The sequence below is a fragment of the Corapipo altera genome, unplaced genomic scaffold (genome assembly GCF_003945725.1).
Source record: "Corapipo altera isolate COAL_440 unplaced genomic scaffold, ASM394572v1 112, whole genome shotgun sequence".
In the NCBI taxonomy this organism is placed as follows: Eukaryota; Metazoa; Chordata; class Aves; order Passeriformes; family Pipridae; genus Corapipo; species Corapipo altera.
In genome coordinates, this window is record NW_020884899.1 from 285,321 (window position 1) to 307,339 (window position 22,019).

The 22,019-nt window shown below is 38.2% G+C and overlaps 1 protein-coding gene across 8 annotated transcripts in view; it reads left to right on the top strand.

Annotated features, from left to right (window-relative positions):
- Positions 1 to 22,019, top strand: part of TTLL7 (tubulin tyrosine ligase like 7) — a 62,704-nt gene that overhangs the window by 10,785 nt on the left and 29,900 nt on the right. For 5 of the 8 annotated variants that reach the window (XR_003528581.1, XM_027648868.1, XM_027648869.1 and 2 more), the window contains 8 exons: positions 7,187 to 7,362; positions 7,518 to 7,649; positions 8,552 to 8,673; positions 9,371 to 9,438; positions 13,352 to 13,510; positions 15,029 to 15,245; positions 17,728 to 17,892; positions 18,692 to 18,850. Coding sequence is in view for 7 of the 8 variants with exons in the window: in XM_027648868.1 (XP_027504669.1) it covers positions 7,338 to 7,362; positions 7,518 to 7,649; positions 8,552 to 8,673; positions 9,371 to 9,438; positions 13,352 to 13,510; positions 15,029 to 15,245; positions 17,728 to 17,892; positions 18,692 to 18,850 (1,047 nt within the window). In the remaining variant the exon portion in view is untranslated. The remainder of the gene's footprint in view (positions 1 to 7,186; positions 7,363 to 7,517; positions 7,650 to 8,551; positions 8,674 to 9,370; positions 9,439 to 13,351; positions 13,511 to 15,028; positions 15,246 to 17,727; positions 17,893 to 18,691; positions 18,851 to 22,019) is intronic. The other 3 variants (XM_027648871.1, XM_027648872.1, XM_027648873.1) reach the window with 1 other exon arrangement.

A 22,019-nucleotide genomic window follows, 5' to 3' on the forward strand; every position in this document is an offset into this window, starting at 1 on the left:
TCCATCCCTCCCATGGGCTCCATCCCTCCCATGGGCTCCATCCCTCCTTGGGCTCCATCCCTCCATGGGCTCCATCCCTCCATGGTCTCCATCCCTCCCATGGTCTCCAGCCCTCCTTGGGCTCCATCCCTCCTTGGGCTCCATCCCTCCCATGGTCTCCAGCCCTCCCATGGTCTCCAGCCCTCCTTGGGCTCCAGCCCTCCCATGGTCTCCAGCTGTCCTGCTGCTCAGCTCACAGAGCTGGTGTGGCCAATGTGCTCTAATGCAGGTGTGTTTCCAGGCTGAACGTGCCTGGATCACACCAAATGAAGGTGGAATCATTGTAAAGAATGTAATATAAATATACACACAACCATCATATATAATAGATAAAATGGATAATGTCTGTTATATATATATATATAAAATGATTCTATAATAAATAGAGATGGGTTTTCCATTCAACAATGTTCAGTGGAACTTACTGTGATCAGGGGGTGGGAATGCTTTATGTTCCAGAACTGGTGAAATGCTGTCCTGCTGACAGATTTATGGTGTTATCCCCACTGAAGTGGGGAACAGTAGTACGAGACCTATGCATTGTCTATGCTTTTTGTTGGCAGAGAGTACAGTGTGAAAGCTGATATTTTTTTAGCAGCAAGTGACAGAGGTATGTATTTTCTGAAATTCAGATTTTACTATATAAAAACATGGTTATGCTTGCTTGTTTGGACTATTTTGTCAGTATTTTTCCTTGCCATTATGAATGCTAAATAATGTTTATTTAAAGTTCCCCACACTTTATTTTTGAATTACTGATTTGTAAGTCATGCAAGTTCTTTTCTCTTGTCAAATAATATATTTTCTATGTTTTACTGAACAAGTAAAAGATTCAAGTCTTATCCTTTTACTGCAGTCTTCTAATTTGGTTTCACTTTCTTTGATGTCCCTCTTTCAATATTCAGAACGTAAATATGAAACTCTATAGTGCTCAATTTTCTAACAGTCTGAAATATATTATCACATTAGAAAAGGCTTTTGAAGGGTGAGAATGAGCTAACAGATAGTCACATTGTGGGCTCTGCTATGAAAGACAGTTTGGAGGTCATTTTTTAAACAGAAAATCAATCTTCAGCTTTGAAACATTTGGCATTGATTTAAATTTGGCCAGTGATTTGAAGTTTCCTTTTGGGAAATGGATGAATGCAAAAAGAAGTAATATTACTCCAAGAAAACACTGAAAAGAAAAAAAATTGCTTCTATGCTCAATTCTGATCTCTGTATATTGTGAGTAGAAAATGATTAATGCCTGTGAAACTCAGATGTGAAACTTCTACCATCTTAACAGCTTCCAATACATGTCCTGTTTTCTGAATTGGGGAATCTATACTTATCATTTTCATGAAAAAATTCCATCCAAAGCTGTGAAGTGCAAAGTCAGGAAAAGCCCAAAGTGAAGCCTGCCCTGAACTGACAGTCAGAGCTCCCGAGGCTGCTGTGTGTGGCTGAGCCTCTGAGCTGGCTCTGAAGGGTCAGCTCCTGACAGGCTCCAGCCATTGAAGGTGACACACCTTTTACATTCCCCAGCAAAGGCACAGGTTCACAACTGAGATGCACACTCTGCTTTGCATGGTGCTTGGAAGGTAGACTGGAAGGGTCAGGATAGTTTGTGCTTTCAGTATTGCTAAATAGGTGGTGTTGAGTCATGTCTGAAATATGTCCTGTGTTGCAGAGGACTAAGACTAATTCTAGGGCCTTTACTGACTGGGGTCTGGAATGGCTGTTGGAGGTTAAACTCACACTAAATGTAGCTTGTGGGCTCAGAGGCAGAGTGCTGTTACCATAGCTTGGCTTGGTTGGTTTGTTTGGTAGCTCAGGGAAGAGTTGGAAGTTTTAGAAATGCTGGCTATTCAGATAAACTAGTTCAGAGAATCATCTTACAGAACTGCATGATTCCAAAAAAGTTGTGTAAGTCATACTTGTTTGTATTCCTTTGTAGCTTGTAGTTGTCCATTTAGCAAACCAAGCACCTGAGAACTCCATGCATTCACTGTATCTGAAAGAACAGTATACATCTCATCTCATCTCATGGGGAGGATGAAGGATGTTGGTATTAATAGATTTCATTTGACTTCAGAATATTTTGAACCAAACCCTAATTATGTGCAAGTTTAAGCCAGTTGACAGATAGCCTTTTAAAAACAAGCTTGTAACTTTGACATATCAAGTCTCAAAATGAGGATTGCTTTTTGCATTTAGAATTTCTCTGTAAGAGTGAGAACTTGCCATCAAATTGTTCTTTGAGCGTGTAACAATAAAACTGGTTGCTATGCTTGCTTGTAGCTGGAACACTTCAACATACATTTTATCAGGACACATACTAAAAAAATCATGAAAGTGTGTGAGACTTTTAATTGTGCAGTTTCATTACTGAAAATTGTTATTACCTTGCTGGGGCTGGTACTGAGAAAGGCATTTTTCTCTATCATAATTTTTGTTAATTTCTTAATCTCATTGTGGATCTGAATTTTATATGTTAATTCCAGATCAACAGTAGATTATAGTCTTGCATAATTGTAATAAATAGCAAACCCCCTGCTACAGTGTATCCAAACTTCCACATTCTAAGATCTAAGGGACCGAAAAACTTTATTATCTAGAATAGAGCGAAAAAACCCCAGGACTCAGATGTTTACTTGGTCAATGCTCTGAAGACTATTTTCACTTATTTTTTTTTCATGTTTCTGTGAAATTTTTGTTATTTTGATTTTTCAGCTATTTGCAGAGTGGGGATTGCAGCACTGTGATGTTGTCTTTCCCACCTATGGTCACCTGCCAACTTCTGTAACTGTGTCTTCAGTGTGTCTCCATTTCACAGTGAAAGCTCCTTATGTCAGGAGCTTTGAGGATTTCTTTCCAGCCACTGCATTTCCAGCCACTTGTGACAGCACTGGGTAAACTGTACTAATGGGCTCAGAGAAAAGCAGTCTGCTGGTTTTAAAATCTATTCTAAAATATTCCACTGTTGATGAGTGATTATTTATCTGTACCCAAATAATGCAGGAAATTAAAAAAAACCTCCTGGCAATCTGTTTCTTGTAGTATTTCACCTAGGTAAATAGGAAGATACTTGAGAAATGTTAGTTGTCTTTGAGAGATCTTGTCATATGTACCATGGCTTAAGGTCTGAAGTTATGTTTTCAGATCATGTATGTAAGGTTAAGCACACACAAAACCAAAACAAAAACCTGGGGTCTAATGGCCTGCAATTCCTATTCAGAGATGAAAAATCATCTTTTCAGCTCCCTACTGCATCAAGATGTAAAGAGAAGGAGCGCGAAAGGTGGAGGTCACTTGGGAGGAGTCTGGTGCAAATAACAGGAAATAAGAGGGGTTTGTTAAAAAATACTTGTAGCTAATCTAAACCAGAGGAATTTTTTCCAGGCAATTTCCTAACTTATTATGACACACTTTGTGTAACAGCACAAAATACTCTTAATTTTTAATTTTCTGTAATATGGTACAACTTGTTATCAAGGAAATAGGGATCATTCCATTAACTATGAAACCACTTCTTTGCACTGTCCTGTGCTCTTTACTGAGGCACCTTTGTATCCTGCTCAGATGGACTCAGGCATCTGCTTTGGTCTCTGTCTGTGTGCAACATTTCCCTCCCCAGCAAGAGTATCCTGCTTCTCCTGTCCCTGGAGGGAAAAAGGATCCTTTTTTCTTTTCTTTTTTTCTTTTTTTTCCTTCTGTCACTTTCTAGGACAGGACTGTGTGCAATGTATCTCTCCTCCTGGCACTCTCACACCTTTGCCAGGCAGCTGTAAAGATAACATCTTATCTTTTTTTTCCCTGTAGAGCACTTTTAGTCAAAGTGGTTGTTTATATAAGAATGTGCTAACCTGAGGGGAAGATGCATTCATTTCTTCTTCACAAATTTTTCTCCATTTATAGATTAACCATTTTTGTTCAGCTACCCTTGAATCTGTGTGGTTGAGCAACAAACCTTCACCAATTTATGTGTATCAGGATTTCAGCAGAGAAATGGTATATGCAGCAGGAACTGCAATCCTTTTCTCTCTGACTGTGAATTCAGAGATTTCTGACAGCTAACTTGCTCCATAAGTCCCAGTTTGAAAATAGAACACTTTCTTCTATATTATTAAAAGCAATCTCTTAGAAACAAGTCTTTCAGGTAGACTACTAGTGAGATATACCTCTACATTGCTGTAGCTGAACACGGGTTATGGGCTGTGCCTATTTTATAAGTAAAAACTTGTCACAGCTGTAAGAACTGACTCAGAATTCGATGTAATGATAACCTGACAGTGCTGCTGCTCTTACTGTGCATGATGCAGGTGAGTCCTGCTCTGCCTTGTAACTGCCAATTCCATCAGGTGGCAGAGGCTCCCCACAGAGTGTGTGCTCCAAGTCTTTTCCTTCAGCTGTGCTCTGACCTAGGAGTTGGGCTGGACAATAATAACAAATCAAGAGGTGTTACCCAAGAAAAGGTGCCTGGGGAGGACCTGGGTCAGAGGACGAAGTAACTCTGGAGTGATTTCTGCTGTGTAGAATTCAAAAAGAGAGTGAGAAAGCTGTGTAGGATCTTGTGGCTGCCAGGGCCTGTGCCCTGCAATGCTGCATCGCAGTGCTCTGTCAGCGTGGGCCCCTGTCCTTCCAGCTCTGCCCCTCAGCAGCAGCCCTTCATCTACTGCTCTCAGAGGTGTCTTCCTCTCTTCCAAGTGACCCATTCCTCCAGTTAGAGAACTGCTCATCTAAAGGGGAGTTTGAGGAACAGTTGCAGTTTACCTGGAAACATTGCAGATTCCTCAGAAGGCTGGTATCAGGTTTTCTTGCTGCAGAATTGGACTTTCCCACTACTGTGCTGCTGGGGACATAGAAAGCATGGAGGTCTAAACAGGGACAAGTCTGCTGCTCCCATGGCTTAGTGTACAATTCCCAGGTAGTGCTTTGGGTAGTGTATCCCCCAGATGGGGTGCAGTGTCTCTCATCTGTCACTTGACTTGGTGGGAAGAAAAGCTGCAACTGTCCCATTTCACTGGACTTGTATTTGCCCTTGGGAAGGGACAAAGAAAAGGACTGTATCCTATGTAAATATTTTTGAAAACTCCTGATTTAGAACTGCTGGTGTTTTGGTATTCGGTTAAATGGTTGTTTGGAGATGGGCTACTGAAGAGAAGTGAAGCAGTTGTAAAACAATTTTGAATTATTATATGAAAGTTTAAGGCAGAATACAGTTTAACTTTATTAGTATGGGACAGTGCTTGTGAAAAGTGAAAATCCTAGAGTAAGGTGTAATACAGAGCACAGTCCCATTGCTTCGTTTTCCATATGGCTGAACTACGAATTGTCCGTAGAATACTCTAAAGGTGACCATAAATCTTTACTTTCAGCTCATGTACGTGCTAAAAAGTTGACTGGTTGAAAGTCACAGACCCTGAGTGTTGGTATATTCTATTTATATACTAGAGAGTATTCTTCTTAAAAGAATAGAATAGTTTCTATATAAAGAAAAGCAGTAATTCAACAACGTGGTGCAGTTCAGAGCCTTCAGAATACAGTGTTATAGTAACCTTAGGCAGATGGTTTTCTTTGACTGTAAGCTGAATGAAAGCACCTCTATGAGGTGCTTGCTTTTTATTAGCGTATCATAGCTTGTTAATCATGCTGCATTAGTAAAGGGCTGGTGTTTCTCACAGTGAAATGTTAGTCCTCCTAGCATTCTTCCAAATTTGTTTAAAGTTTTTAGTCAGTACAGCAAAGTAACAACTGGCAGGCATTTGAGTCCATGCATGGGAGTCCTTAACTGGCTAACAGACGTAGTTCAGTATTATTCCCGGGAACTCAACGTGTCTTGTACTCTGATGGTATTCTTAGCTTGAGAGACAGATAACATGCAATATCCAGTGAGTCACTGTGCCCAGCACTGCCTTTCCTTCACAGTGGTGAAGGAGGATGAATGCTTTGCTTTCCCATCTCTGTGTCTAATTTTAGTATGCCAGCAGGCTGGAGGACTTTCAGGCCACCTTCTTGGATAATGTCATCCAAAACATTAAAACTTCAAAATGGCTGGGTGTTACTGCTGTGCTGTCTGACATTGTATCTGTGTATAAAACATCCCCCGTTCTTACTTTGTGGATAAATGCACATGGTCCACTAAGTGGACATGAGGGATATTTGGTCATCTTGTCACAAAGCAGATTTTGGCTCCTGGTACATTTGTGGCAGTCATAATAGAACGATAATCTGTTCTTTTTACCCTTTTTTGTTAATGGACTGCCAAGGGTAAATGTCTATCTTGAAAGGAAGTAAGATCTTACAGCTCAAAATATCTGGTTTTATGTTTTCTTACCAAGTGTGTGATTTGTCCAGAACATACTTGCATCTCTTCTCTCTCTGTCATGTGTATACACACACAGACAGGCACAAATTAAAAATGAAGATTTATGAGTAATGTTTTGGTAATTTTGTTAATGCACATCTTATCCAATCGTAAGTCATGGCTGAATTTGACTTTCCTGTAATTTTCTGCTATTTATAGCAGAAGAAATTCCTTGTGCTCTGTATAAATCTCTTTTAAATAAGTTTTGCAATCACTAAAAGCAGCAATAATCTAAAGCTAGTGTAAGGAACTTAGGCTACACATATAAATGCAGAAAAGAAATGAAAGCATTGAAAAATCAGTGACATACTGTATATGTTTTGGACGCTCGTAGGTTTTTATGAGGCTGCCTGCCAAAGGCAGTGTTTGTTTCCTTGCAGACTCTGGTGTAACAGCGCTGCATGCCCGAAGCCATGTAGCAGTGTGTTTAGGAGTGGTTTATTCCTGAGTTTTTTCCTGATATTTCAACCCATTCATTGAGCTTTGTGGAGATAGAAATTGGCAGTGTTGATTGAATTCAGTGTTACTTATTTGCATGTCCAAAATCTCCCATACCCAAATGAAAATCAGAAGATAAGGTAATATAATTTCATTTTGAAAATTAATATGCAAATGATTTTTCCCAGAAAGAAAACAATTGATTTGTAATGAACAAATTTTTGTATGTACAATAACTTGATCAATCTTTCAAAATAAGCAACTCTTTATACTTGGTATTAAAAGTGTTTCCATATTTAGTTTTCTGCTGTTTATTTTTTCAGGATTTCTCTATAACAAAGTCTCTCTTTTTTAACGCAGGTATCTATCCATTCCAGAACGAATTTTTGCTACAACCAGAGACTGAAATGGCATGACTGGAGTTTTTAGTAATTTGAGTTTGACAGTTTCACCATTTTCTGAGAACTTGGAGCAGAATTTGAACTCTACTTCTGCACTCTCCTAGGTTATAATGCCGTCCTTTTCTAATGAGGGAGGTATGACAGTCTTGGATTTTTAATATAACCTATTCATTATTCAGTATAGTTGTACCTCTAAATTGTGATGAAATACATTTTTTTTAGTTTTAGTTCATTTGTGTACGTTATTTGAGATATAAAAATGTTGATAGTTGCAACATTATTTTTCAAAGATAACCGTGGAACTGATCCTCTGACTTTGAGTTCAGAACTACCCTACCAAGGCACAACTAAAAGAAAAGTCAGAAAGAAGAAGAACAATGGAGCCATCACTGCAAACATCGCTGGCACAAAATATGAAATTGGTAGGAAGCTACATACTTTGTTTTCATCCTGATAGCTATTGATGTGAGCAAATTACTAAGTAATGGAGTGAATTAACAGACTTTGCATCAAGCTGGCAGTGGGACATTTCCAAAGGAGTTTATTTTGTAAGAAACCTGGAATTTTCTTGTAACACTGAATTCATAGCTTTGAGCACTGTGCATCTGTTAATCCCCATTTGTTACTCAGGGAAGGGCCTTGAAAGGTAAAACCTTAAGTAATCAAGAGGGCTGGGGAAGAGCCCTCTGTATATGTGTTATATGTGTGTTTGGAAGTCTCCTTAAAGCCTTGAAACGTGAACACTGTAAATTTAAATACTCTAATTATAACACAGAGGCTTTTCAATAAAATCTGCTAATGTTTTGTATTTTCATGCTGGGTGCTAAAATCTTATTTCCTAGAATCAGTTATGTATGGCACATAATCAGTCTTTTTTTTTCTTTTTCTTTTTTTTTTAATTAAAATGATGCATGTATTTGCTTTTGAAACTACTGCAGCTGGACTAAGGAGGCATTCTTGTCCCTATCTGCACTGACACTTATAGGCATCACTGTTTTAAAATTAACTTCTGTCATAACCATGATTAAGTCTGACTGCTGTACGAGTGGACTTCTGCCAGATGACTGGGGAATACAGTGAGGCTTTTTTCAGTTCCCATAGTGGTTGTGCTCTGACTCCTGCCTCAGTGCAAGGTGCTGTAACATTTTAATGGCAGGTTTGCAATAGGCTGATATTGCAAGATAAATAGCTTGCATGCTAACATTGTTCTCAGACAAAGGGTCATATATTGGAAGTGCTTAAAATCTTTAGTTTTTTTTAAATTTTGAAAATTAATCTATTTTACAGTTTCAAAATAGTCCCTATGTGTGTGATTTCTCCATAGTACGTATAGTAATAAAAGAAATGGGATTTAAGAAAACACCTGATGAAGATGAAACAGCCAACCTTATCTGGAGTGATTGTGCTGTGCAGCAAGAGAAGATTGCTGAGCTGCGGAACTATCAGGTAGAGCAGATTTTTGGTGGTTCAGATTTGTGACATGTTTCAGCAAACTGCTTCACTGAAATATTCAGTAAGGGGTCAGTGCTCTGTTTCACTGGGATGGAGGGCAAAGAAACCCCCACAAAACACAACCAGCCAGGCTCAGTGAGGCTGTACCACTGCATACCTTAAAATCCTATTCTCTTTCCCAGAGTTATTTGTTCATACCACTTGGAATCTGCTGTTTAAATATTTGGGGCTGTTCTTTCATGTTTTGTCTGCCAGTTGGGGGTGTTGTGAATATCAGAGTTTGAAAGAAGATGCAAAGCTTCATGTATAAGTATCTCATAAGCTTTTAAGCAGTAAGTTAACAACCAGAGCTCTCTCCACAGTTTCTGTCAATAAATAATTTGGTTTCTTTACCATTAATTTGTGATAGCATTCTTTGTTCCTAGATAGCTTGGTGAATAAGGGTATGATAGTCTCATGTATGAAATGAAATCAATAGGCACTTATGTTGATGGAGGAGAATACAACTTACAGCATCTTTACTATTGCTAAGAATATGTAGTATAATGTAAGATATTATCTTAAATAATTTAGATTTAATACTAATTATTTTTGTCTGAGCATGCAGTTGAATGTTTTAAATGATTGTATTAGGTATACGAGAAAAACTAGAAAGTATCAACCAGCTTTCTTTTTTTTTCTGCTTCCTCAGAGAATCAACCATTTTCCAGGAATGGGAGAGATATGCAGAAAGGATTTTCTGGCAAGAAACATGACTAAGTAATATTTCTTTTAATATTAAGAAGTTTTCCAGCTATAGTATTTAATGCAATACAATATGGAACTCTTGCTTGTAAAGTTAGTTCACTTTTACTAAGAAAATATGAGAGGACCAAGAATAATTTCCAAAGTTCTTTAATAACTTTAGCTTTGGTCCTGGATCTGTAGTATTGGAGTGGGGTACTGTATCTCTCCGATTGACTTCAATGGAAAATGATGTGGGTTCAGTTCTCTGTCTACACATTGAAGAATGTAGGTGAGCCTTGAATTATTGTACAATGAACTTAATCCATAATACACCCAGCTATATATCCTATAGTGGCAGAACAGAAAAATAACTAGTATGTGGGTGGATAGTGAATCTGGCATCCTGTGCAGTGTGCTCTAGGACAGCCCTGCTTGAGCAGGGAGGTTGGACCAGATGACCAAAGGTGAAGCATCTTATTGTTTATATAAAAAGTAAGTCAGTGAGGCTCATTTGTCTAATTACATGTTCTCACTGTAGTGGAATAACTGGCTTCTGAGGAATTATCCTCACTGGGAATCTGTGAGCAGGACCTGTAAGAAAACAATACTAAATAATGATTTGACAGCCTGAAGATAAGGAAAACTTTGGGGATAAATATGTGTCAGTATTTTGGTTATTCTAATCTAAATTAGTTTGAAGAGCAATTATTAATAGAATCAATCTTCTGGCTCCCAACATTACTTACACTACATTTACTGTTACCAGAAGAGAATTTGTTTTCATATTAATGTAATTAATGTGCTATCTCCTCTTTCTCTCTCAGTTTCTTTCTCTTCCCTTTTCTGTTCTGTAACAAGAACACACAACATGTGGAATGCCTGTGAATATTCTGTGCATTGCTGTGGTGTCTGCATGTCCTCCATGTGGACCAGAGCTCCCATGGCTCAGTAACACTTGACAAGCACTCTTCACTGTCAGTTGGACAGCTTTGTACACAGTGCTATCCCCACATATTGCTGTAGTTATTTATTTAAAAAATTAATCAAATGGACTAATGTTATCGTGTACACATTCTTTCAAATACAGTCTGATTATACCTCTCTCAAGCTACTGAATTCTGAGTTTGAAGCACAGTTTAAAGTTACTCAGTGCTGAGATTGCACATATAGATAGGACAGGAATAATTCCTCTGATAACTCTGGGTCAAACATCTGTGTTGTGACTTCACTTAGTATCCGTACAGGCAGGAGGGTTTTAATCAGTCTGGTTTTTTCTCACTACTGGCCTCACAACTCAATGCTTAGTATTCAAAATTTATAAAAATCAAAACTATATGCCCTGAGACTGCTTGTGAAATCACAAGTCAGTTGGGATACATGGTTGAGCAGGCTCTTTCCTGTGGAGTGCAGGATTTTTTCCCCTACAGCTGCTGTTCTGTCTTAAAGTTTATTTAAACAGGATTGTGCAGAAACACTAATCCTGTTCTCTTGCTTTTCTGCTGCATGCCATCTTTTCTATTCCCATTACTGACTCTACTGATTGCTATCATTGACAGTTCATGAACTTTTCTTGAGAATTGGTGGGGAGTAGAGTCTTTTTTTCTTTTACTTCTACATTTGATGTTATACTGATCTCACCCTTCCATTTTATGCAAGTTGTTGGGAATGGAGTGAAAGAGCAAATCTACCTGACTGTAGGCAAATACTATCCAGTAGGAAAGGCACTTCAGGAATTCCTTTTGCAGCTAATATCCAGGGTCTGGATCATAGGACAACATGGTTTTCACATGCAGAAGAGTTGAAGGGGGCAGTGTAATATGTAGCATGTGTAATATGAATGAAGACAACCCAGCAAAGAAAGTGAACGTGGAGCAATGGAACAGGTAGAAAGAGGGATGTGATGGAGAACAAAAGCAGGTATGAGCAACATTTTCAAGGCTGATAATCAGAACACAAGAAAGAAAAAAATAATAGTAATAGAAGTGCCATTGTAGGGCCCACTAGATCTTACGAGACCATTTTTGAATGCACTCTTAGATGAGAGCTCCTCATGTGAAGGATAAGTGTGCTTAGAGAATGAATACAGTAAATGGGGGAGAAGGTGCACAGGATGAATGGATCCATCTGTGAGATGGTGGTTTTTTGCAGCTCCTCTGTTGTTTATATGTAAAAGGTTCATGAACTGATCATGGGCCAAGAATCATTCTCATCCATCCCTACCTACTAACCTCCTTTCATACTTGAAAAGCCCGAGGATTTTGAAACCCGGGCAGTGGAACCCGCGTTGTTGGACTGACAAGTCATGTCTTTAGTAAACTATGTTTTGTTCAATACCTTAGACTCTGCTGAACAGAAAGTGCTCTGAGATCAAGAGCACAGTCTGACCACATCTGTGAGCTGAAATAGCACTCAGAAGAACAATAATTTGGTGTTTAATTCTCAGACCTCCTGGTAAGGACTGTGAAGGCTAAAGAATAGAGCAGTACAGTGAAAAAGTGGTTACCCACAGCAGTGGACAGCAGATGTGCTGGAAAATAGGGCTATTGTAGTGGAATAGGCCTTGATTCCACAAGCTACTTGATTATGTTCCTAAGCCCTTTCTGAATAGGGCCAAGTGGGGAAAGAACAGAGCTGAATTCTTGTGTTGAAAGTTTTAGTGAGCCCCAGAACTTGTAAACAATGCAGAAGTATTCCACTTCATATTATTAAGTGTTTGTAATCTACCCAGTTATGCATCAAAAGGAAAAGGCATATAGGACTGATGTACTTGCAGTCACAAAATAATATGAATATATCTGGAATACTTTGAAGCTATATTCATTGAGTAGGGAGTGTGTGTATCGAAACCCTTGAGTAAGTTAAATGGCAAGTCTCTAACATGTAACAGGATGCATATGATAAATAATCTGGAGAGGGATTTAAACTAACACAGAAATTGCTTTTTGCCTAAAAATAAGATAATTTCTGCCTAGATAAGCTACTCAGTTGGCAAAGTAATAACACTTGTAAATATAGAGCAGATGGAGAGTAGTTTAACAGTATGCATGAATCAGGAATTATAATATCTACTTATGTTTTTTAAAAGTTTTCCTGAATATTTAGTGGTTTTCATTAAATCAGATTTCTAAAAATAATAGTTATGATGAAGGTGTGAAAGCACTGAACCTCATGCAGGACTACTACAGCTCTTGTAGATTCTGCAGAGTATTTGCTGGGGAGTTGGCTACACAGTTTGGTGACAGCATATCTATTATACCAGTAGGGCTTGGCTACAGTCCTAGCCTTACAGATGTGGCTGACAGCTCTGTTTTTTCCATTAGTATTTAAGCCACTTAAAGAAAAAGTATCTCATACTGCATCAGGATTATTATGTAGGCTCATAGAAGAAATGAAAAATGGAAATGATATTGCCTCTTTTACACTTATCTTGATGCCTGTTATTAGTACTTTTTGCACCCATGAAGAAACTCCAAATATCCCCTATCCTCTTCTTTGTCTGTGTTGATCCTCATACCTCCCCATACACATAACAGTATGAAAATTAAAATACTTGCCAAATATCTCTCTGCCCCTACCCCCCAAAAAAAAATCCATATTTCTAAAATATTTCAAAGAATAGGAATAGCAGGAAATCATCTGAGTAACTGGCCAAAAATTGTAACAGGAGTCAGATGGATGCCAAGAATGAGATGGATGCCAGTAACATAATAAGCACATTTGATAATAAGCAAAAATGCACAAGATAGTCTGTGTCTGAATATAGCATATGCACATGCATATGAATATGTTAAACTATGCTTAAAGAAATGCAGAAGTTTGATTTCATGTTACAGAATTTTGTTGAAAAAGTTCCATTGTCACATTGTCATAAATGCTTTTTAATCCTGAGGATTGAAACATCAAAGTAGTCAGAAGATTTTAACTCGATTAAACTTTTTTTTTACAGAATGATCAAGAGTCAGCCTCAGGAATACAGTTTTATTCCTCGGACGTGGATCTTCCCTGCAGAGTACACACAGTTTCAGAACTATGTAAAAGAACTGAAGAAGAAACGTAGACAGAAAACTTTCATAGTCAAACCAGCTAATGGTGCAATGGGACATGGGTAAGTTGTGAGTTAACTTCAGTCTTCTCACCCATCAAACGTGAAATCCAGTGCTAATAACAACATTAACAGAAACTGTCTATTAGTAAGAATATTGTATTTCAAGTTGCATGAAGGTCCATGTATAGGGTGAAGGCTTCACAAGCCTCAAATAAGCTCAAATAATTATTAAGTTCATGATAATTTTATTATAAATTTATCTGCTGCTTTTAGACTTGTGGGGTGAGGCCACATTGGGCATAAAGGGGAGGGTTCTGGTGGCTGGAGGCTGTGGGGGTGTTGTGTGGGAGGATGTCAGGATGTTTCCCAGCTCTGAGACCAGCCCAGACACCCCATTGCACTCCCAAGTCACAGCCAGGCAGAGGAGCAGAAATGTGTTTGAGAGCAGCAGCTGCAAGGTACAGAAGAGGAAATGCTCTTGGGGATGTGGCTGGAGGTGCACTCTTGGGAGGAGGTGACACCCATGCTGGAGGAGGGACACCCCTGAAGAGACCACGACCTGCAGCTGAATTGAAACAGTTTTGTCTGTAACAGGGCTCATAGTAAAAATCCAATGAGATAAATATTGCAATTGTATTATTAGTTCTTGTTTCTAGATATGTCAGTTGTAGCTTTTATTGCTTTTAATATCAATTTGGACTATACAATATACTAAAGCTCTTAGTTATTCAAAATATATCAGAATTACTAGAAAAGTCAGGCCCCTGAAATTCTCCATTTCCTCATTTTTCAGTCCTCTTGATAAGGACAAAGATAAGCTGAAGGGAAAGGTACCAGCATACCAGAGAAATGCCTGGAAGGTACTTCAGTATGATAGGAGTATTCAACACCAAAACTCTGAAATGTATCTTAAATAATATGGAATAAGATTAAGGTAGCAAAGTTCTGGGAATTTGAGGTTAATAACTGTATACTGAAAATATTAGCTTTTACAGTTATTTAAAAGTCTGTGTAGTTAGAAACTGGGAGTTCATAATTCATATATAAACCTTTTTTCATTCTGATGTGGGGAAACTGGAAATACAGAAATACCAAGCTTAATCTATGCCATTCTTAGCCATGCAGATCAGTGTCCTGCTTTGCAAACATCATCAGTATGTCAGGTTAGCACTGAAAGTTCTTTGCAGCCTGTACCTCGTGCAGAAGTTGTGACAAAGACTGGAAGTCTATTTTTAGAGCTGCAGGGGGAATAATCACAGAAGCTGGAGACTGGTCGTTCTGCCAAACAATTTCTAAGTGCAGAGCAAACCCATTACTACAAATTGTTGAATCAAAGCAAGCAGAAAGTTATTTTGAAATGGCTCATTGCCTGTTTTCATCCAGTGAAGAACCATAAAGGACAGGAAACCAAAAGCCATGTAAGGGAATGGAACTTTTTCTCTACCCTAAAAACTAGATATGTAAGTCTCTTTTTCTGGGTAGACTTTAGCTGATTACCTGGCTGAGTGACCATGGAAATATATTTCATAGAGTAATGTTCGAGTTTCACATTTTTAAAATAACTTTTGTTTTTACCAGGATCTCTTTAATAAGAAATGGAGAAAAGTTACAAGCTCAGGATCACTTAATTGTTCAGGAATATCTTGACAAACCATTTCTTATGGAAGGCTACAAGTTTGATTTACGTGTGTATATTCTTGTAACCTCCTGTGATCCATTAAAAGTATTTTTATATCATGATGGACTGGTGAGAATGGGCACGGAAAAGTATCACCCCCCCAGTGACTCAAATTTGGTAAGTTGGAGTTCATTCCAATTTATTGCTTATGGATATAGACTTCTACCTGTATAGGCTTTGGAGAAGGTAAAATAAAATAAATTGGGGTGTGAGATTTAATTTGATGCTCATCTGGATGAACTTCTGCATTGTCATTGAAGAGAAAAAATTAAAATGAAAGTACTTAACTCGTGCTTTTCAAAATCACAAGTATAGCCATATTATTGCTTATATGTAAAAATTTTATATGACTGCATGTATGCATGCTACATACGTACATATTTAAATGTTTTCTACAAGAAAGCAAAAGATATCAATTATTGACATTCAACTCAGAAAAAATAAAGTAAATCAACTCACTCCAAGAACAGTCACTTTGCTTTTATGTTCATGTGAGACTCAGTCTGGGCTGGGGTGGGAGGTGGTAATAAGGTCTGTCTCCTGCCAGGTCGTTGTTTAATGTCCCTGTAGTTTAGAGCCTGTGCTGAGGGTCCTGCAGGTTTCAGAACAGAGGGGAGCAGCAGCAGAAGGGAGCAGTGTGGGAGCTCCCAGTGTGGGAGGGGTGACTGCAGCCCCTGAACTGAGGGATGTGCTGCTCTTGGTCAGTGCCTGCTGCAGCACGGACAGGACAGACCTGGCAGCTTTAGGGTGATCAGCAGGGCTGCCTGTGAACCTGGGGAAAACCAAGAAATGGTGAGGAACATGCTGAAGATTTTGGACACTTTCAGCCCCTAGTTCACTGGGTAGCATCTTGGCCTGTTGAGGGGTGTGACCCTTCTCTTCTGGCACAGACTAAAATGCAGATGTGTAAGAAAGAAGTAGATTTGAAGCACTGGTAGGTTTGATTTCTTATACCTCACTCTGTACTCCATTGTATATTTCTTTTTCCATAACATATACTTTTAGAGCTACTTCAATGTAATTATGTAGCAGACAACACATGTAGAGCCTTTCTCCCTACTTGCAACTTAAAACTGTGACTGTGTCTTGGTGCATCTTTGAAAAATGCAGGTATAATTTGTAGCCCAGTACAAATGCTGTATTTGGAAGAGTTCCAGTACTATTTTTGGAATAGCTTGCTTTTAATATTTTTGTTTTGCTACTAATCTTGGCATTAGCAGCACTGAAATATGCTCTGAGAGGATAAATGGAACAGGCAGTTGTTTCTGTGTTCTCACAACTGCTCATGCTCTGGTTTGTCTATTGTATGAAATAACCTGGCCTGTCCCTAATGACATTGTTCTCTGGGTGACATTGTTCCATAGTGACATTGTTCCAAATAACTTCAGACTATTAGTTCACATGTTTAACAAAACACTTTCATTTTTTTTGTAGTCTGAAAAATAATTACTTTTGTCTGAAATAATTTGAATTTCATGAAAAGATTACAGTTATGATGACTGAAAACCAATAGATTTCAGAAGGATTCTCAAAGGAGTAATTGGAAGCCACGGGAGAAATTCATTACTTCTAGTGCTACTACAATATATTTTTAACTAGTTTGCAGTTAAATTGGGTTGTTTGGTAAATTTCATGAAGTTTTTTTTAAACATAAGGAAGCATAGTGAGATAAATGGCAGCAGAAGGCTTGTGTTAGCTATCAAAGAGGAGATGGAACAGAAAGCTTATGGTCAACTTAGAATATCAACTACTGTCCTGTATGTAATCAAACATGACAGAGAACTGTGATGAGGACAGTCCTCATGGCAGTGTAAGTGGAAAGCTAAATTAATATCTGCACTGGGACATAATCATAAATCTACAGATCATGATTTATAAATTGGCCTTGCAAAGGGAATGTTTTTTTTTAAATTCAACTGATAACATGAATCTAATGCTGGTGACATTTTGCTCCTTAAAGTAACTGTAGTACTCACTCATTTATGTTGTGTATGCCTTGAAATTTACCTCCCTCTGATGTATGGCTACTAGCCAGTTAAAAATGAGCAATTTTGGCAGATATCAACATGGCAGATGAGTTTATATGTAAAAGATATTTTAAAGTATCACTATAATGAGAACATTTCTCATAAATAAGCTACAGTAAAAACTGAAATGTGGGATTGTCTATGAAACAGATGCCAGAGTGTTTTTTAGCACTTTAAAACTAGCACTTCAAAATACCATCTTTATTGTTTGCTTCTTGTGGAATGTAATCATTCTGTAAGTTATCATAATTGCTTTTCACATTTTTAGCTAGTTGTTTACATACAGACCTGTAAAAATGGCAGATATATTATATTATCTAACCAGATGTTGAGTGGCAGATCAGTGGACTGCAGCTGGCTTAAATGTGAGCCCAGGTTTTGCTGGAAGAGGTTAGAACATTCAGCATTCGGTATAGATCTCCAAGAATTGCATACAGTGTATTTACAAATATGAACTGTTTGGCTATGTCATTATTGATATAATGTACTTTTAAAATTTTCTTTATTTTGAATTGGCTATTCTGGAGTTGTATTTAAGTTTTTTTTTTAATATCCTTTTTCCCTTTTTGTAGAGTCAATTGTATATGCATCTGACTAACTACTCTGTCAATAAACATAATGAGCACTTTGAACGGGATGAAACAGAAGACAAAGGAAGCAAACGCTCCATAAAATGGTTTACTGAGTTTCTAGAAACAAATAATCTTGATGTCTCCAAATTCTGGAGTGATATTTCAGTAAGACAAACTAATGTGCTTTTATTTATTTTGTGTGTTCTTAGAAAATTAGTTGCTTCTGTTTTACTGCAATACAGAATGGTTTCTGAAACTTTATTAATCCAAATTCTCAGCAATGCATGCTGCAAAGGACATACTATAAATGATTATTATGTTTTTTAAAAGACTAACTTCAGAGTCAGATTACAAATTTAACGTTAACGTTTTTCTGAGGATCAAAAGTCCTTTAAAACAGTTGTTCACAGAAGTCATATGATACAAAGGAACCATCCCATTTAAATTCTTGGAGACTTTTCTAGAGTATAAAGTGAATTTTATGTGTGAATATTTATAATATTGTAGTCAGTATTGTAGTCAGTATTGTATACATCTGTGGACCAGCACCACTAAAGTGGTTGCATTACAGGTGTCTTTAGGTGAGGAATAGGCCTAAGACTGTTAGAGCTTAGAGCTGTATGTATGATTCTGAGAATACTTGCTGAAAACTATATTGCAAAATGAAATGAGTAAAGATTGGCTATACTGTACTATGTTCCCAATATGCTTTTATTATTTAACTTATTTTTCTCCAAGTTCATATGTACCACGCAAAGTATAACAATATAGCCTAGAACTATATAGAATTATATTTTTTCCTCTATGGAAATAGTTTATTTATTATAGACTATTTGTTTGGTATTTTAATTTTTTTTAGTAGATACGTAAATGAAATTTAAAATAGTAAAGTATGAACCACAGTAATTCAGTATGTCCTGGTGCCTTCTGTCCTGCTGAGTTTTTGTGGCCCCCACCCCTGCAGGAGCTGGTAGTGAAGACTCTCATCGTTGCAGAGCCGCATGTTCTTCACGCTTATCGCATGTGCAGGCCCGGGCAAGCCCCGGGCAGTGACAGCGTCTGCTTTGAAGTCCTGGGCTTTGACATTCTGCTGGACAGAAAACTAAAACCATGGCTCCTAGAGGTAAACCTCTTCATACAGGTGTAAAGGAAACTTTTAGGAGTAAAGGTAACTAAGGCCCAGCTGAATCCATATCTGTGTAAGAAATCCAGCAAAGAAAATGGGTGCATTGCAGGAGGTGCTGTTGTTGAGTACATAAATGGTGCTTTTGCTGCAGCACCCCTATGGAAACACCACCTTGCAGTGATTTTTGGATACTCAAGTAAAAGTAATTGTTTTCCTGGACAGCTGTTGCATTTCAGATGTTTTTGAAAGTTTAATGGGAATTGTGATGTTAATGTAGTTGTAATGGAGGACACTGATTATGGCAGCTGGGTGCTGCATGGATTTCCTTCAGAGGCATGGCTGTGTAATACAGCTCTGGCAGCTTTTGTCAATGTGCACTCTTAATTTGCTGCCTTTTGGGGATATGTGTTCTTTTTCTCTCCTATGCTTTTTAAAAACACCCCCATAAATAGAGGATACTAATTCAGTATACATTAAATACTGCAAGCAATTGGCATAAATGGGCTGGAAGAAGCATTTCTCCTCTGATATGTTTGTTAGTGGTACAGTTAAGCTCAAGTGGTGCTCACATACATTTTCAAACAGGAGTCTTTGAAGTTTGTTTGTTGTGTCTCTTGAATTGCACTATTAATGACATATAGATGAAGCTCACTTGTCTTTTTCAGATTGTCTTATATCATTGTGTTAACTGATTGGAAGGCTATGCTGCTGGAGGAAAACAGCAAAATGTATTAAAAATCTGTCTATTGACAGTAAATCATGAATATGGTTTGGCTACTGATGAGCAAAATGTACACAATTAATTTAGCAAATTATAACCTCGTTCTTAGGCCATTAATACTGCCAACAATTGTTTTGTCATTCTTATTTCTCTCAGGGGTTCATCATAATTTTAATTAGAAAAATAAAATTCCTCCACTGTTGCCATGCAGACATAGGCATATTTGGTGGCTTTGATGTTCTCGCCAAAAGCAGCACATGACATGAACTTAGTCTGTACTCCATTGACATCTTCTGTTTTTGTCCAGTGAAGCCTGCTGTCCCTTTGATTCAGTGCTACACTTCCAGATTACCATCTGTAGATTGCCTGTGGCTTGCACAGAACTGGATGTAGTTACTGAAGTGCAGATTAAAGCTGGTCCATGTAACACTGCATCCAGCCTTGTAGCAAAAGCTGGTAGAGCTCTTCTGGGAGAGATGGTGAGGCAGCCTGTGTAGTAAATCCATTCTGAAGGACACACCTCTATGTCCTCTCATGTTTGCATGAGGTGTGGAGATTCTGGGGGGCTTGATTCACCACTTATGAGAATGGGTCTCCAAGGAGAATCATACTATCCCAGACTTCTGGTTTATGAGAGAGAGAACTCATAAAGGAGCAAATGCTGCTCTGGTTCTTTGAGTTGCTGGAGAATACTTCAGGGCTTGGAGTATGCCTGGTTACTATTTTTTTTGTTCATACAAGTGTCTTAAGTACTTTGCCAGACATTTAACTAAACTAACAGAAATTTCAAACTTTGAAACTTTACTTGGTTTCTGTATTTGTCTACTATTTTTTACTGTGCTTGTTCATGTTTTTTGCAGCACTCACAACAGAGTACTTATATGTATGCACACTGTATGTATGCTACATGTAGTGTAGTAAAGGTCAAATATTCAATGTATATAAATACACTATACATAATATATATATTCCATATGTATATATGTGCACATATATAGATAAGGGTTTTTTTCTAAAATAGTTCTGGCTTCTTCACTAGATTTCCACTCTTAATCTCTTTCCACCATTCCAGTCTGGCCAAAACCCCCTTAGGGGAGTGAATCATTCTTTCTAACAGTGGTAACAAGTACTAATCACAAGGCCCTGAATGTTCCCAGTGTTATGGGAAAATTGCCAAAATAGGATTAGGATGATAAATCTAGTTTCATGTTTCCATGCCTGATGTAGCTTTTCTGTTATAAAGATAGCTTAATAAACTATTACAAGAAATAATTGTGCAACATATTATAATGACTCTGCTTCCCTGAGTTGACTTTTGTTTATATTGCCCTGATGCGTTGTAGCTCTCCTGCTCCTTGATGCTGCTGAACTTCCGGAACCTTCTACCGGAGTGAGGGCTCTGGGAAATGCAGGATTGCCATCTTGTGGCACCAAATGTTTCTGGCAAGCATTTGTGCAGTCTCAGCAGAGAGTAGCAACAACTACCTAGATCTAGATCTCCCTTCAGTTCCCATAAAATCCAGTTTTACTCATTTTGAGCAAAATTTCCAAGCTTGCTTATTTTATGTAAGAGGGAAAATCATACACTTGAGGTTCTTGGATGGACTCCAACCTTGTTCAACCTCATTACATCCAGTTGTGATCATCGGAGAAAAAGATCACATATTTTAGTAACTGCCTGAAGTGCAGGGTACCCAACTTCTCTTGTGATTTATGTGGTCAACAGAAACCTTATACACACATTCAGAAGTGTATTATTTAGTGTAACTGAACTAGCAAAATCTATTCAAAACTTTGTTAACAGCCCATGAATGTGAACATCTTAGAGCAACCAATCATTGCTAATTCCTATTAATGAAGTAGTTGAAGTTCACATACACAAGCTTCCCAGCATCGACTCCAATCTCTCATGTTACACTTGCCCTGCCTGTGTCCCTGGAGGTCCAAAGGCCAGCACGGGGCAGGAGAGGTCTACTTCTCCAAAAAGAGAGGGGTAGGTGGTTATAGGAAGTTTTCAGTGTCCTGGGTTCTTCACCAGGAAGAACATACTGTTGTGATGGTGAAGTTTTCTTCCTCTTTGCTCTTAGCTTCACTTTAGGGTTATTTTTGTTCATTTGCTGCCAGTGTCCACTTGCTGGCTGTTCATTCACTGGCCAGCAATTCCACATTGTGTTTAAGTTTTACCACAAGTCTTTTCCATTTCCTGGAATCACTTCCTGTGCTCTCTTTGTTGTCCCCAGACCCGTGTTATCCAGTGTGCAAGGCTGCATTCCTGCACTGAGCGCACTTTGGCCACTGTGCTCTGTGTGTATCTGAGCCTCTGGATTTTCAAGGCCTTCACTATCATCATTTGCTCGTACTTTTGCAGTCCCTCATACAATCCTGTTCTTGTCAACAACCTTCAAGATGTGCCTTCCTGATAAAATTACTGATGTTACATTAACA